At 58.9% G+C, this 14857-nt stretch overlaps 3 protein-coding genes across 3 annotated transcripts in view; 1 reads left to right on the top strand and 2 right to left on the bottom strand.

Annotated features, from left to right (window-relative positions):
- The window catches only part of PRR22 (proline rich 22), a 2246-nt gene extending 815 nt beyond the window's left edge, over nt 1–1431 (bottom strand). The window contains exons 1-3 of the mRNA XM_010828461.1: nt 873–1431; nt 712–774; nt 33–325 (exon numbers count right to left, since the gene is read on the bottom strand). Coding sequence (XP_010826763.1) covers nt 33–325; nt 712–774; nt 873–1002 — 486 coding nt within the window. The 5' untranslated portion in view covers nt 1003–1431. The remainder of the gene's footprint in view (nt 1–32; nt 326–711; nt 775–872) is intronic.
- Nucleotides 1432–1515: 84 nt separating this feature from the next.
- On the bottom strand, nt 1516–6871 carry DUS3L (dihydrouridine synthase 3-like (S. cerevisiae)). The gene is made up of 13 exons (XM_010828207.1): nt 6337–6871; nt 5340–5628; nt 4570–5082; nt 4169–4210; nt 3875–4027; nt 3551–3667; nt 3315–3380; nt 3127–3237; nt 2782–2878; nt 2558–2633; nt 2008–2196; nt 1789–1917; nt 1516–1668 (listed from the first exon to the last, which is right to left on the bottom strand). The coding sequence occupies exons 1-13, from the start codon at nt 6432–6434 to the stop codon at nt 1596–1598; spliced, it is 1953 nt and encodes a 650-aa protein (XP_010826509.1). The 5' UTR covers nt 6435–6871; the 3' UTR covers nt 1516–1595.
- NRTN (neurturin) overlaps nt 6490–14857 on the top strand; it is a 22939-nt gene continuing 14571 nt past the window's right edge. The window contains exons 1-2 of the mRNA XM_010828206.1: nt 6490–6551; nt 11983–12098. The gene's annotated coding sequence lies outside the window, so the exon portion shown is untranslated. The remainder of the gene's footprint in view (nt 6552–11982; nt 12099–14857) is intronic.

Genomic DNA, 14857 nt, shown 5'->3' on the forward strand with positions numbered 1-14857 from the left:
GCGGGTGGCCCCCCGTCCCCCATGAAGCCCACGGTCTCGGGCCCCGGCCCCTCAGGCGGGAAGTACGGCAGGAGGTACTGGGGGCCCCCAGGGGGCGGTGGCTGGTAGTGGGGGTATGGTGCGGGCGGTGGGGGTGGCACCGGGGCCTTGAGGTAGTGCTGGGGCTCCAGGAGGTAAGTGCCTGGCGAGGTGGGGGCCCCAGCTGGCCCCCCATCGCCCACGGCCACCAGCTTGTACAGGGATGACTGGCCGAAGTCGGTGGCAGCCCACTCGATTCGGTAGATGCGGGGGTCAAAGAAGCACCCGCAGGGCGCCATCTGGAAACCTGTGGCCAGGAGGGTGGCCCTCAGAGGGATGGTCCTGGGACCTGCCTGGGGGGCACATCAGGGGGACACAGGACACGGACCAACCCTGGGGTCCATTTGGGGGATGAGGACATAGGCTTTGCCTCTGGGGGTTTATCTACCAGTCTGGGGACCCAGGATGTGCTTTGGGGGCTCATCAGGGGGGATGGGGGACTGGAGACACAGACCTGGCTTTGGGGACTGACTGAGGGACAAGAGTCATAGGCCTGCCTTACTGTCAAGGCCCCCTCGAGGGGATGAGGGACACTGGCCTTGCTTTGGAGTGGGAAGCCATCTAGGGTTAGGGGTGGGGACGGGATGGCCCCGCCCACTCCCCAGTCCTCAAGGGTTGGCGGGAGGCCAGTACCTGCTGGAGGGGTTGGGAACACCTCCTTCTCCGGGGTTGGGGGGTGGTACAGGTTGGAGGAACCTGTGGACAAAAGCAGGCAGGCAGGTGGGGTCCTGAGGTTGGCGGACAGAGCCCCAGTCCCTGCCCCCATGGCCACGCCCCCCGCCACCGACTCATACCCACAGCGGACAGAGGCTCTGTGCAGGCGGGAGTGGGCTGGCTGTCCAGCCCATCAGTGGCATCCAGGCCCTGGGGACTGAAGCCTTCTTGGGGAGCTGTGGGTGCGTAGAAGGGTTTGGGGTGCTGCATAGGGAGGTGGGGGCCTGACCCAGGCGGGCCAGGAGGGCAGCAGGTGGGGAGCACAGGTGGCCCACCCAGAGAACAGGCTCAGAGTCCTGTGGAGTTCTGTTTGTCCGGTTACTCCGGGCAGCGGGTTCCAGGCTGTGGCCCGCCCACCAGTCGAGGTTCCGGGTAATGGCGGAGTGGGGAGTGGGCAGGGTGGACCAGGAAACCAAGGGAGCCAGAGACGGGCATCACAGAGGGTATGGTGGACCTTGGATGAGGTCTGCTGCCTTCCACCTCTGCCAGCATGGCTTGCCCGTCAGCTCTGAGGCCCCTTCCTCCAGGCAGCCCACCCTGATCCACACTCAGGTAGGATGAGGCCCCATCTCATGGGCTCTGATGGCTTCTTTGTTGTCAAGGCCTTTTGGGAACCAGCAGTGGCCAGCACAGGGCTGGTGAATGAGTGAAGGGGTGAGGCGGGGCTGGGGGTGGGGATGGCAGAGGGCCAAGGGCAGCATTAGGGTCACAGAAAGGCCTGAGTTTTAGAAGAATAAAATTTATTGTCTTCTCATGCTTTAGGGGGCTCTCTGGGTACTCAGATGCCCCTCCGGCCCCTGTGGCTACTTGTAGGCATTGGCCTTGTGCTTGGGCAGGAAGACGAAGTTGGGCGGGACAGGTCCCAGCAGCATCTCACTGTGGGAGGGAGGCAGGCAGCCGGGGTCAGGCCTGGTGTGGGGCAGCCCCCAGTCCAGCTCACCCCAGACCCACCAGGTCGTCTATCCCCCGTCCCCCAGGGCCTCAGTTCCTGGGCACCTGATGCGAATCCAGTCGGCTGCCTTCTGGCTGGCCATGAGCGTTTCCAGGTAGTCGCGGCCCAGGTAGTAGGGCGGCCGCTCGTTGATCCGCTGCGGGAGCCGCTCCAGCAGGCCCACGGGCACGTACCTGTGGGCGAGGGTGGCGGGAATGAGGTTGGGCTGGGGCTCCCCACACACTGTGCCTGGCCCACCCCACCGCCCCGCCGCCCCATCCCACCTGCACAGGAAGGAGAGCCACTCAAGGAGGAAGCGGCGCGTCTTCTCGACGCCCTGTGTGTCCGAGCCCCAGTGCTCCAGGCCGTAATGCGTGAAGTCCCGCAGGATGTCCAGGCGCTCGGACGACGAGATGTCCCAGTGCCTCTGCTCCTTGATCTCCGTGAACAGCCACGGCTTGAGCAGGGCGCCACTGGAGGTGGGCGGCAGGCAGCGGTCAGTGGGCCGCTGGGGAAACCCCGGCCCCCAACACCACGGTCCCCGGCCTCCCAGCCACACTCACACAACGCTCAAAGCCAGAAAATTTGGGACTTTGCCTGTGGTCCAGTGGCTAAGACTCCATGCTCCCAATGCAGGGGATCTGGGTTTCATCCCTAGTCAGGGAACTACACCCAACATGCTCCAACTAAAAATCCCACATCCTATAATAAAGATCAAAGGTCCCACATGCTGCAATTAAGACCCGACACAGCCAAATTAAAAAAAAAAAAAAAAAACCTGAGAGTTCCACGCTATGACACTAAGGCCACAGCTGCAGCCCGAGGCACACGCACCGCGCGATCATGACCCCCGCGACACCAGTCTGCAGGGCCCGGTTGGCATCTTCGTAGGACAAGACGTCTCCATTCCCTGAGGGACAGAGGCCGGGGTCTCAGGGAGCCACGTCGGGCAGGGGTGCCAGGGCATGAGGAGTTCTCGCCAGCCGGGAGCCCCCCATCGGGGCAGGGAGGGGCCCAGGTGAGGGGTGGGCCTGGGTGTGTGACCTGTGGGGACCCACCGAAAAGGGGCATGGGGCGGGCTGCTGCCACGCACTGCTCGATGTACTGCCAGTCGGCCAGCTTGGTGTAGCGCTGCTCCCGCGAGCGGCCATGGAGCTGGAGGAGAGGCGGCCGTGTGGGGAGGGAAGGAGGGGCCGGGGAAGCAGAGGACCATAGAGAGAGAGAGAAAGAGACCCAGAGAACCCGGGAGAGACGGACTGAGAGAGAGAGAGACAGAGAGATGGACAGACGGAGACAAGAGATGGAGGGCGAGCCAGAGACCAGGAGAGAGGAGACGGGAGGGAGGGATAGTTAGAAAGGGAAGTGCCTCAGGGCCCTGACGCCCACTGCGCCCCAAGACCCACCGTGACCAGAGCTGCCCCCCAGTCCCGCAGATCGGGCAACAGCCGGTGAGCCAGATTCACACGCTCCTGGACGCCCGTGCGGAGCTTCACGGTCAGCGGCACGTCCAGCACCTGTGGGAATGGGAGTGGTCGGCAGCAGGGCCTGGGGTCGGTCGGTGAGGGCTCTGGGTGGTCATCTTGAGCAGTACCTGGTTCATACCACGGACGATCTGCTGGAACTTGGCCAAGCGGTTCATGAGGGCACAGCCCCCGCCCTGGGAGAGACAGGTGGCTGGAGCTCGGGAAGGCCGGGCCCAGGCTGGGCCTGATGCCAGCTCCCACTCTACCACTGCCTTCCTTGTCCGGATGCAGAAAGCAAGGCACAGACGGCCCCCACAGATTCCGAGCAACTCCACCCTCACCCACTCAGCTGAATGTTGGGTACCTTCTTGAACACGAGGTCAATGGGGCAGCCGACATTGATGTCCACGAAATCCACCTCGATGGTGCGGTTCAGCAGCTCGGCACATTTGGTCATGGTGTCAGGAAAGGCACCCTCAAGCTGTGGCCGGGTGGGTGGGCAGAGAGTGAGGGGCTGTCCTGCCTGGCCCCGTGCCGAGGCTATCAGCTCCTCCAGGTGCGTCAGGCTGGCACGTGGCCAGTAGCTGAGGCAGGGGGTCTGGGAGGTGATCCAGGAGAGCCTGACCCTGCACCTGACACGTGGCAGCCAAGAGCCCCTCCTCCTTCCCTTCCTCGGGGCGCCACCAACCTGGACGCCAAAGATATCCTCGCAGGGGTGGCGTTTGAGCAGGGCCCACTCAGACGTCTGGCCCTGCAGCAGGTTGGTGCACACAGCCATCTCCCCGCAGGTCACGTCCGCCCCGAAGCGCTTACAGATCCGGCGGAAGGGCAGGTTGCCACACTGGGGACAGTGGAATGCACACGTAAGGGCATGGCAGGCTAGGACCCCAGACATGGACCCAAGCCCCAGGGCAGGGGGAGCAGTGGGTACTGCTGTGATGAGCACATTGCCAGCACCTGCCCACCCCGCTGTGGGTCCTACCGTAGTGAGTGGGGCCAGGTACAGCTTGCCACTGATGTCCAGCTGAAAGGGAAAAAAAGCACACTGAATTTCCACCCACGAATCTGACTTTCAAGGCCTCTCAAGCCTCAAGCCTTCCCACAGGCTTTGTCCTGCCCCAGTAAGTCTGGTTCCTTTTCACCTCCACACCTCTGCACAGGTCACCTAATCCCTCCAAGAGGAAAGTTCTTTTCTCCATGCTTTTCTCTGCTAGAGAGCTTCTACTCAACCATCAAAGCCCCAGTCCCAATGCCCTCCCTTCTAGGAAGCCTTTTCCACTGCCCCCTTCTGTTAGAGCCCGGACTCTCTGGAGCTGGGAGTGTGTCCAGCTCTGTCTGCCCCCGACGCTGCTAGTGTCCTCAGAGGGGGCCCATGACACATCCCCGCCGCTTCTCATGGGGCCTCAACCTGACTACATCCTCATCTGTCAGGGGTCCGCAGGTCCTTAAAGGGCCACTGGGAGGGCCAACGGTGTCCGGTTCCTGGGGGGCCAGCTGGATGTCACAGTTGTCCTGCCCTGGGGCACCCTCGGCCTCCCTGCCCTCCGGGACAGTGGCTTCGGGGGTGGGGCCTGGCAGCGGGCCCCTGCTCAGCTGGCGCAGAGCCTGCTCTGCACGCTTGAAGTGGATCTTCCTTTTTCGCAGCTGCTGCTGCAGGGCCTTGTCCAGGCCGTTGCGGACAGGCGGGGCCTGGACCAACCCCTCCCTCACCAGATTCTGGCCCTCAGGCCCCAGATGCGCCCCGGCAAAGCGGCAGGTCACACCATAGGGGCACCTGCCGAAGGTTTCGAAGAGCACACAGCTGGGGCCAAGGTCAGCAGGCTTGGTCTCGAGGTAGTGGCCCACATCATGCAGGAAGCGGCAGCGGTCGCCATAGAAACACCTAGCAGCTGATTCCTGCAAGGAAACAGAGAGGCAATGAGGGAGGACAGAGAGACCTTGATGAAGGCAGTCGGGCAGCCTAGGTCTGAAACTCAGATCCCTCCCCTCCTGGCTGTGTGTCCTCAGACAAGGCAGAAACCTCACCAAGCCTCAGTTTCTTCACCTGGAAGATGGGAACAATAACGATACATCATAACGTCATGAAGACTGAACAGGGGGCAGACAGGCTCACACTCAAGGCATCTGGGACGTTCGGTAACAGTGACGCACACCTGGACCAGAGAGGGGCAGAGCTTGTTCTTATCATAGTGGGTGGGCTTCACGTGAGGCCGGCACTTGTTCTGGCCCCGGGCCCTCTTCTGAGCCTGAAGCTGCTCCCCAGGTTCAGCTGCCTCCTCTGCCTGGCCGTCCTCTGTCTGCCCGTCCTCCAGTCGGATCCGCTTGGCCTCAGGCTCAGCCAGGTCATTGCCAGCAAGGTCTACAGCCTCGGATTCCTGGCTGGGCTTCTCCTGCCCTTTGGCTTCCAAGAATTCGTGGAACTGCTCCTTGGTGGTGAGGTATCTGCCAGCAGAGAGGCAGAAGAAAGGAGGGCTTGTAAAAGAAGTATCCTGCCTTGAGCTCAGATTCATGAACGCTAGAGAAAGGGGCTGAGAACACTTGCCCCTGTTTACATGCCTCTGTTGATGGGGTACTCCCTACTTAGAACTAGCCAGCTGCCAGCCGAGGAACACTTCAAGGCCGCAGGGAGGATCTGTTTTGTTCCTGAGTCCCCAGTGCCCAGACTGGAGAACTGAATTAAGTACAAATATCAGATGTGAACATCCCTGGCGACCTTAGGCTACAAGAAACTACAAGTCCCAGCGTGCTCTGCAACGGGTCCGCTGCCACCACATTTCCCAGCATGCCTTTCAGCCACCCCACCCCCCGACCCCAAGACCCAGCATGCCCCGCGGCACTAGCTTCAGACACAAGTCCCTACCTGTAAGTGCGGCGGCTGGCCAACAGTGCTCTTGCGCCATTCCCGCCATACCTAGGCCTACAGTCCCCAGCATGCACTGCGGCCTCCGCCCCAGACCCCGCCCACCCCAGCATGCACCGTGGTCTCCCTTCGTGCATGTGACAGTTCCCAACGTGCGTGATCTCAGGTGCTCGCTGACCCTGCGAGCGGACGGAAGGCCGAAACACAAGAGCCGGCGAACTTCCAATGCTGGGCCGCTGCCCCAGCTCCCGGCAAGCACTGCTCGGGCCGCGCCTGACCCAGCGACTCACTGAGGTTTGATGGGCGCCACTCCCCGTTCCGGCTCGACGGTTCCTAGGTCGCCACCACCATCACTCTCTGCTGAAACTACTGCCGCTCCCTCCGCCATCGGCCCCCCTCACGCCCGCTTTGGAGTGCCGCGGAAAGGCCTTCCGGGTCGCGTGTGTGTCTTCCCCGGTCTTGCTGGTGAAGTGCGCATGCCCAGGTCGCTCCAAGTGACGCAATTGTACGCGCATCGACGTAATGGGGCGGAACCTAGGAGGGGCTGGGGCCTCGGGTCCCTTTTCTACCTCTGATCCCTTTGCGGGAAACGGAAGTGTTCAGTGAGTCTCTTGGGGCTCTCAAACTGGCTTCCCGCGGGCCACAGTTGGCTTACAGAACTATTTTGTTTTCCTGATGGAATTTTAAAACACTACTACTTTTATTTGGGGTGTTCTTTAAACGAGTAACTCGTTGAATGCCTATGTGTTACATGCTATCCTAGACGCCAGCGAAGTGAAGTGAAGTCGCTCAGTCGTGTCCGACTCTGCGACCCCATGGACTGTAGTCTACCAGGCTCCTCTGTCCATGGGATTTTCCAGGCAAAAGTACTGGAGTGGATTGCCATTTCTTTTTCCAGGGGATCTTCCCAACCCAGGGATTGAATCCGGGTCTCCCGCATTGTAGACAGACGCTTTACCATCTGAGCCACCAAGGAAGTCAGCAAAACAGCAGTGAATAAAACAGACCAAAAAATCCTTATGCTTAGGAGCTTAGATAGAAGTGGTGAAGACAGTCAACATAATACATAAGTAAGGTATACTGTATATTGGACGGTAATGAAGCAGGGAAGAGGAAGTGGAAAAACCATTTCTGGTGGTTGCGGTTCTTAATAGAATGGTCAGGGAAAGCTTTTTCACTGAGGGGACATTTTAATGGTTTTGCAAGAGATGAGTGAGAGAGACAGGAATATCAGAAGGAAAAGTGCTCCAGGTTGAGGGAACAGCTAGTACAAAGGCCCTGAGGCAAGACCCTGCCTGGTGTGTTAGACATATAGTGAGCCCTCTGTGGTTGGAGCTGCGTGAGCAAGGGAGAGAGAGGGAGGAGGTGAGAACAGGGAGGTGAAGGTCATGCAGGGCCCTCTAGACTTTGGGGAGGGCTTGGGGATTTTATCCCAGGGAAGTGGAGAACAAACAGCCCAAGGAGAGCAGAATCTAGTCCCCATTTTCCACAGTCCCCACCATTGCCTGTTGCACTCTCCTAAAGCTCCCTGTTCCTGGAAGAGCCTTGGTGCAGCACAGGCACCTCTGGGCTGTGGACTCAGCCTGCCAGTTTGGAATCCCAGCACTTCTGCTGACCAACTGAGAACATTGTCCTTAACTTTGTGCCTCAGTCTCCTCATCAGAAAAATGGGGCTGATAAAAATAGCAGTTTTAGAAATTATAGACTCAATAAATAACAGTCAGTAAACATTAAAGAGTACTATTGTTGCTACTGTGTGCTACTTCAGTTGTGTCCAATGCTTTGCGACCCTATGGACAGTAGCCTGCCAGGCTCCTCTGTCCATGGGATTCTCCAGGCAAGAATACTGGAGTGGGTTGCCATGTCCTCCTCCAGGGGATCTTCCTGACTCAGGGATCCAACGTTGCTATTTCTTTATCACTATTATTTGCCTCGAATTATGTGAACACAGTGCAGGATGTCAATAACCAATTTCTTGGCCACCCGTGCATTTTACCGCTAACCTTGACAAAGCTTTCCTGGAACAAGGAAATGAGACAGAGACTGAATTCCTTGAGTGACAGAGGGACAAACTGAGGCCAGAGGAGGGAAAGGATTTGCCTGAGGCCGCAACAGGCTTAACTCCAGCTTTTCTAAGACCTGGGGGAAAATGGAATGGGGGTCAGGGAGCAGCTTGTCTTCCATCTCTGGCCTCTGCCGCCCTCTATAGGACAAACTGGAAATAAAACTTGGAATCAGGGACTCTGGAAGAAACCACAGCAGTCCTTGGGAGACTCTGTCCCACTTACCCACCTCCAGGGACAGGAACTCACTTCTTCTTGAGGTGCCCGCCCCATTGCCCTCTGAGGTTCTACCATCGTTTCCCGGGACATCATCCCACAGGCGTCCAGATCTCTCTGGGGAAACAGTTGTTCAGGTGGAGAACTGAGGCCCACAGGGGGTGACCTCAGGAATGGGACTCCCCTCTCTGGGCCTCAGGCTTCAAGAAGACCCTTCTTAGGGCTTCCTGGATTTGCCCTGTGACAACGAGCCTTCTCTGTGTAAGGCGATCCAGAAAGCCTTCCTGTAGGGAGAGAAAGGGAGATTGTGGACTGGCAATTAATAACAATGTGCTGTGCTCTGCGTAGTCACTCAGTTATGTCCAACTCTTTGCGACCGCGTGAACTGTAGCCTGCCAGGCACCCCCATTCATGGGGATTCTCCAGGCAAGAATACTGGACTGGGTTGCCATTTCCTTCTCTAGGGGATCTTTCTGACCCAGGGATCAAACCTGGGTCTCCCGCATTGCAGGTGAATTCTTTACTGTCTGATCCACTAGGGAAGCCCAAGAATACTGGGGTGGGTAGCCTATCCCTATTTTCCTGACCCAGGAATTGAACCAGGGTCTCCTGCATCGCAGGCGGATTCTTTACCAGCTGAGCTGCCAGGGAATCCGTAATAACCATGATATGGGTATTAATATAAGTGACACATTATTAATTGCTTGTTATTATTTTGTTATAATATTGCATTATTTTAATGGCATAGTACTAATCATTTACCAGTAGCTGCACAATTATTGAGCACTTACTGTATATTGGGCTCTGTTCTAAGCTCTTTTCATGTATTAGCTCCTTTATTCCTGTCTCTGACCTTGTGTGGAGGAAACAGACATTCATCCCAACTCTACCTGAATCAATGGCTTGCAGAGGTCCCAGGTCTGGGGACTGCCCCATTGCCTAGCCAGAGACCTTGGGCATCAGCCTCTCCTCCCACCACAGCCTGTCAGTCCCCATGTCCAATCTGCTTTCTCTCCAGAGTCTCTTTCTAGCCTGTCCCCTTTCCCGGCAACTCCCCTTCCAGGCCTCAATCTCCCAACCTACCCCCAATAGCCCAGCCTCCCACACCTCTTTCTAAAACCCAGATCTGACCATGACCCTCCCCTGCTCCCAATCCTGCCTTGGCTCCCTACTTCCCTAGTCCTAGACTATAGCCCCAAAGTTTCTGCATAGTCCAGCCCCTGCTGCCTTCCCCAGCTTCATGCCTCTTCACCTCCTCACTCCCTGAACTCAAGTACCAAGTTAATGCCAGAATTCCCGTGAGCTGGTCTTACCTCCCAGGCTTCAGATATGCGGTTCCCTTTCCCAGTAACAGTTTCCCACACCCAGTCACCTTGGGTACCCCACTCACTCTTCTGTTCTCAGCATCATCTTCTCTAGAAAAGGGAGGCATTGAGGATCTTCCCCTCATTAAACTAAGTCCAGAACTGGTGGGCATCGGGTCGGCTTCGGCTCCTCTATGTCTTCAGCATGCATGTACCAGGCCTGGCACACAGTAGGGGTTCCCTGAACACTTGCTGAGTGATTGTATCTTGTCATAGCTAGGGAAACTGAGGCACTGGGGGCATACCTCCTCTGGCCCGGTGGGGTGTCCCACCCTCACTGAGGCTGTGGCAAGGAGCTGAGGACTTCCCAGGTGCCAGCCTGGAGAGTGTGGGGACACCAAGAAAGATGTTCCTGCAACACTGAACTGGGCCTGAGTCATACAAATGCCTGACCTTGGTTGATCTGAGGAAGCAGGAGGGAGGCAGGTTGCCCTGGGGCCCCCGAGCAGGTAGGGAGACTGAGGCACTCAGGAGGGGGTGGAGTTGGGCCTGGGAAGGTGCCGCTGGCACTCTGCCCAGGCACTGGGGCTCCCCCTGCCTCCGTCCCTTCCTTTTATTCTTCCTGTTTCTGGCTTAGCATTTTTTGCTTCTCTTTCTGTATTTCCTTCTCTCAGTGTGTCTATCTCATACCTTTCTCTGCCTCGCTCTTTTCCCCACATATTGGCTCTCCATCTCTCTCCCTCTCTTCATCTTTCGCTGCATCTGTCTCCATCTCTCTGCTGTTGTTGCCAGCCCCCATGGTTGCCCTGCCTCCACTCTGTCTCTCTCTCCCTCCACTGTCTCCCCTGCCCTCTCTCTGTCCCTCTTGGCTGGTCGGATGGGGGAGGAAGCGCAGGGCAGGTGTGGCCCGGGCTCTTTGCCCGCTGCCGCCGGGCCGCTCCGGATTTGCGGCTTTCGCCTCCTTTATCTGGGGCTGCAGCTGCCCCTTATCTTCTGGCTTCAGGACACGAGACCAGGATTAGGGCAGCCTGGGCCAAGGACGCAAGGAGGCAGGGCCAGACTGGCGGGTGGTGAGGGCCAGGGTGCTGGGAGGTGTGTGCTGTGGGGTGCCTGTGAGCCTTAGCATCTGGGGCTGCCGTGCACATCTGAGTGTGTGTGTGTGCATTAGTGAGTGTGTACACACATCTGCAGAGCATGACTGACTTTGGGGGGGTGTCTGTGTTTTGATGTGCATATTTATGAATCTGTGAGCGTGTGTATCTATTGTACGTGTGTGTGTGTGTGGATACACACTCAATGTCCACACATTTGTGGCTTTTGTGTGTGTGTGGGTTGTCTGTGATCTGCCATAAGGTTCTCAGCCCTGGCTCCACCTCTTAGGTGTCCCCCAACCCCAGGCCCAGGCCCCTTTGCCTCCCCAGCCCTCTGCCCCGCCCCCCAGCCTGATGGCTTTCCTGCATTGCCGACCTGGGACCCCCAGGGACAGGGCCTTCGACCTGTGACCTGGGGCTGCAAATGGCCCTGCAGGGACAGCTGGCGGCCCTGCTTTTTCCATCATCCTCTCCTGGAATCAGCCTGCTCCTTCCTGCCGCCCGCAGGCCTCATGGGTCCCCATCCTGGCCAGTCCGGCTGGCTCCTTCCCTGGTCCCTGGGGCCCTTGCTCTGACCCTCGGCCAGGAGTGGGTGTCCAGCTGTGTTCTCGGTAGGAGCCGAGGCCTCTCTCTGCCCTCAGCATTGTCCAGCTCAGGGTGAGGATAACTTTGATGAATCCAGAGCCCTAGAGCCTGGTTTCAGGGAGCTTCTTGGCTGGGCATCAGCAACCCTGTGCTGAAGAAACACAGGAACCATTTCACAAATGGGAAAACTGAGGCACAGCGAGCTCAGCCACCAGCATATTGGGGGGGATGGAGTAACACTCAGTGTGTGAGGATGCTCTGACTGGAGGGGTGGCTGGAGGGACAGAGAACACAGAAGGCGCCAGGCCACCTCACCCTCCATGGGCTGGTCCCTGGAGGGGTCCCCGAAATGCAGCCATGGGGCTGCAGGGCCTGGACCAGCTCCTGGAGTTAAGATGGAAACTTCTCTACCAGCCAAGTCTCTGCGTCTTGGCCAATGGCCACCAGCCTCCCTAACCCTCTGCCTCAGCCTCTATCCAGGAACAGAACACTCCCCTGGGAAGCAGTGACCATCGGGCGGGGGTGGGGGGTGCAGAGGGCCCTCTGACCAGAAGGGACAGGGTTGGAGGAGCAGTGGGGGACAGTGGTTACATGTTTGGTAGTCATCCAGCCCCAGAGTTGAGCTGCTGTCTTACTGTGTGACCTGGGGCTGATGTCTTGACCTCTCTGATCCTCAGGTTTCACAACTGCCCCATGGGCTTACAGCACGCTGGGGAAGGGAAGGCCTCACCTGGAGCTACCTGGCGGAGATGTGCTGTGGAGGAGTCAGTAAAGGAGCAGAACTAATTTCCCAGTAAGCATGGGAGAGGAGGTGGCGATGGGCAGGTGTCTGGGCCTGGCTGCCCCTGCCTCAGCCTTGACCTTGGTGCCAGCCAGCTCAAATCAGTCACAGAGGTCACATGCCTTTGAGTGCCCCCTGCTCTTCACTGAGCTTCACCACCCTCCCAATCCGTGCACTGAAAGACCACAGTCCCTAGCCACGGGCTGACTTTTAGCGTGGGAGGTTCAAGGCTGGGTTCCACCCATCCCGCCCCACAGTAGCCCAGTCTGGAACAAGCAAGGTTTAAAAATAAAGCATTGTAAATATCCATGTTTCCTGCAAATAGAACCAACCCCTGAATCCCCTTGGCCTCACAGGCAGCCCGGCTCAGACAGCTCCCTTGACGGAGGTGGGGGGGCATGTCATGTGTGCACCAGTTCCCGCCGCTGTGTGAGTCAGCCAGTGTGACAGGGTGTCTGTCACCACCTGTCCAGGGGGTGACAAAGCCTGTGGTTGGCGACAGAAAGTGGCCAGCGTGCTGGGTTGTATGAGGTGACATGCATTGATGTCAGAGGGGGTCACACCTGTGTGGTGTGATCACGTGGGGCCGGCCTTGAGGTGGGTCGGGGCTCTGGGTGCCTGAGTGTCACAGGGGCTGCCTCCTCCGTGTGTGTTTGGGTCAATGTGTATGTCCCTGAGTGTGCAGGGGTCTCCTTCTAAGTGGGGAGCGTGACCGAGTCTCCCCACGGTGGTGGAAGGTGGGCATGAGTCCTACACCCCGGGGGCCCCGCCCCTCGACTCCGCCCCTGTCCCCCTGCCCACCCCAGAGGAAGAACCTGGTCTTTCAAGTCGCTGTTACCAGGGCAACCATTTTACGAGCGTCCACATGGTGGGCACATGTGTATGTCCTGCACCCCATGTGTCTGTACGCCCCTGCCCCCATGGCTCCCAGCCTAGGCTGGGAGGGAGGGGGTCCAGGCGGTGTGCGGTGAGCGGAGGCGGCCAAGGGGCCGCTGGTAACAGCTTAATGATGGCTGGCGGGGTGGGGGTGGGCTCCTGGTCTGGATACGGGTATGCAGATGGGCTGTGCTTCCCGGACCGGCACGGTGTGTGCGTGTGCGCCTGAGTACGCATGACAACAGAGTCTCCTCGACTCCTGTGCGTTCATGGCTGTGGAGTGGGCACACGATGCTCGGCCTTGCGTGTGACTGTCAGAGGGTTAGGGCGTGTGTGTATGTGTAACAATCCACCAAGTGGACACGTGTGTGCAGGAGCAATCCTACTCCGTGCCGTGGAGATCCGCTGGGGTTGCTCTGAGGGCCAGTGGGCTGCTAAGCACGTGAATAGCACGTGTGTCTGTGTCTCTACAGGGAACTCTGTGTGTGTGTGTGTGTGTGTGTGTGTGTGTGTGTAGGGATGGTGCTGTTCTAGAAGGGTGTGCGGGTATGCGTGAGAACAAGCATGGCGCTGGGTGTGACCCTGCCTGGAATAAGGTTTGGTGGTCAGTGCCTCACCCTTCCCTCCCGGCCAGGGTGTGTGTGTGTGTCGCTGAGAGTGAGTCCTTAACGACACCAGTAGTGGCAGACGCGTGGACATTGCTCAGCAAGTGGCATGGTTACTCATACTTACCAATTCAATCCTTACTGCAACCCTTGCAGGATCTACTGCTAACATCCCGTGTTACAGACGGGGAAACCGAGGCACGGAGAGGCAAGCACAGATCCCTGTTCTTTGCATCCTGGACTGGAATCGGGCAGCTGCGGGGCTCCGGCTCTGACGCACACTCACCCTTTTTCCTTCCCCGACAAATTCAGAATCCAGGCTGCACCCAGCTCGCGCGTCCAGTGCGCCCCACACCCCCATGGCTGGGGTGCCTGTGTGGTGGGGGTGGGGGTGGGGGCCTCAAGACCTAATAGCCATACAAACCCCAGGCAGCTGGAATCAGGGGAATGCAGACGGCCTGAGTCAGAGTGAGGAGGCACCAAGAAATCAGGCCGCGGGAGGCCGCGGGAGTGAGAACCAGAACCCGGCTCCAGGAACGCAGGCGGCGGCGGGGACCCAGAGGGCAGGAGCCGAGCGCTGGGGCAGGGGGCGGGACTCTGGGGCGGGTGTTTCACCGTAACTAGGCCGGGGTGGGGCGGGGCCATGGCGGATCAGCCTCCGCCCACCCTCCCAGCCCCGCCCCCTGAGCCCTTTGGAGCCGCTAGGGGGCGCATTGGGAACGCGGAGCCGTCGGGGAGGGTGCCGGGTGGGTTTGGCTCGTTGGGCCGCGCTGGGCCTTGGTGCCCAGGGGAGCGCCGCAGGGAGCCAGGGGTGGGAAGATATCCCCCCGCGGGATCTGGCTTGGAGGCCAGACTAAGGAGAACTGCCACTTGATGAGAGGCTCTGTGGACAGCGGGTACCGTCCGACGTCGGTCTTAGGGTCTCATTTGCTATCTTCGGGGGAAACTAGGTCCCAGAGGGGACCTTTAGCTTTCTGGAATGAGGACCTGGGAAGGGGCTGGAGGGCCCGTAATACCCAGTGAGATGAAGAGGGAAATTGTGGGCCATGATTACCGTGTCGGGGGAGTGCTGTGGCTCTTAATTCCACGGAGGCGGATCTTAGGGGGGTCTGGAGAAGTCTCGGATTTATAGAAGATGCGCCGTCGGGGTTCTTGAAGTGGGAGTGGGATATGGCTAACCTGGAGGGACGCTGTCCCGGGGGAAATCCCCCGAGGGGCTCCCTTGGCGAGAAGACTTCTTGGGGCCCTGCGTTCCTGAAGGGGACCGAGCAGGACGTGGGGGGGGGGGGG

Source organism: Bison bison, unplaced genomic scaffold (genome assembly GCF_000754665.1).
Source record: "Bison bison bison isolate TAMUID 2011002044 unplaced genomic scaffold, Bison_UMD1.0 scf7180017864492, whole genome shotgun sequence".
In the NCBI taxonomy this organism is placed as follows: Eukaryota; Metazoa; Chordata; class Mammalia; order Artiodactyla; family Bovidae; genus Bison; species Bison bison.

Coding starts and splice junctions, on each gene's coding strand:
- DUS3L (XM_010828207.1), bottom strand. CDS start 6,434: ATGGCGGAGGGAGCGGCAGTAGTTTCAGCAGAGAGTGATGGTGGTGGC. Junction 5,083..5,339: donor TCTGCCCCTCTCTGGTCCAG/GTGTGCGTCACT, acceptor GTTTCCTTGCAG/GAATCAGCTGCTAGGTGTTT. Junction 1,918..2,007: donor TGGCTCTCCTTCCTGTGCAG/GTGGGATGGGGC, acceptor CCTCGCCCACAG/GTACGTGCCCGTGGGCCTGC.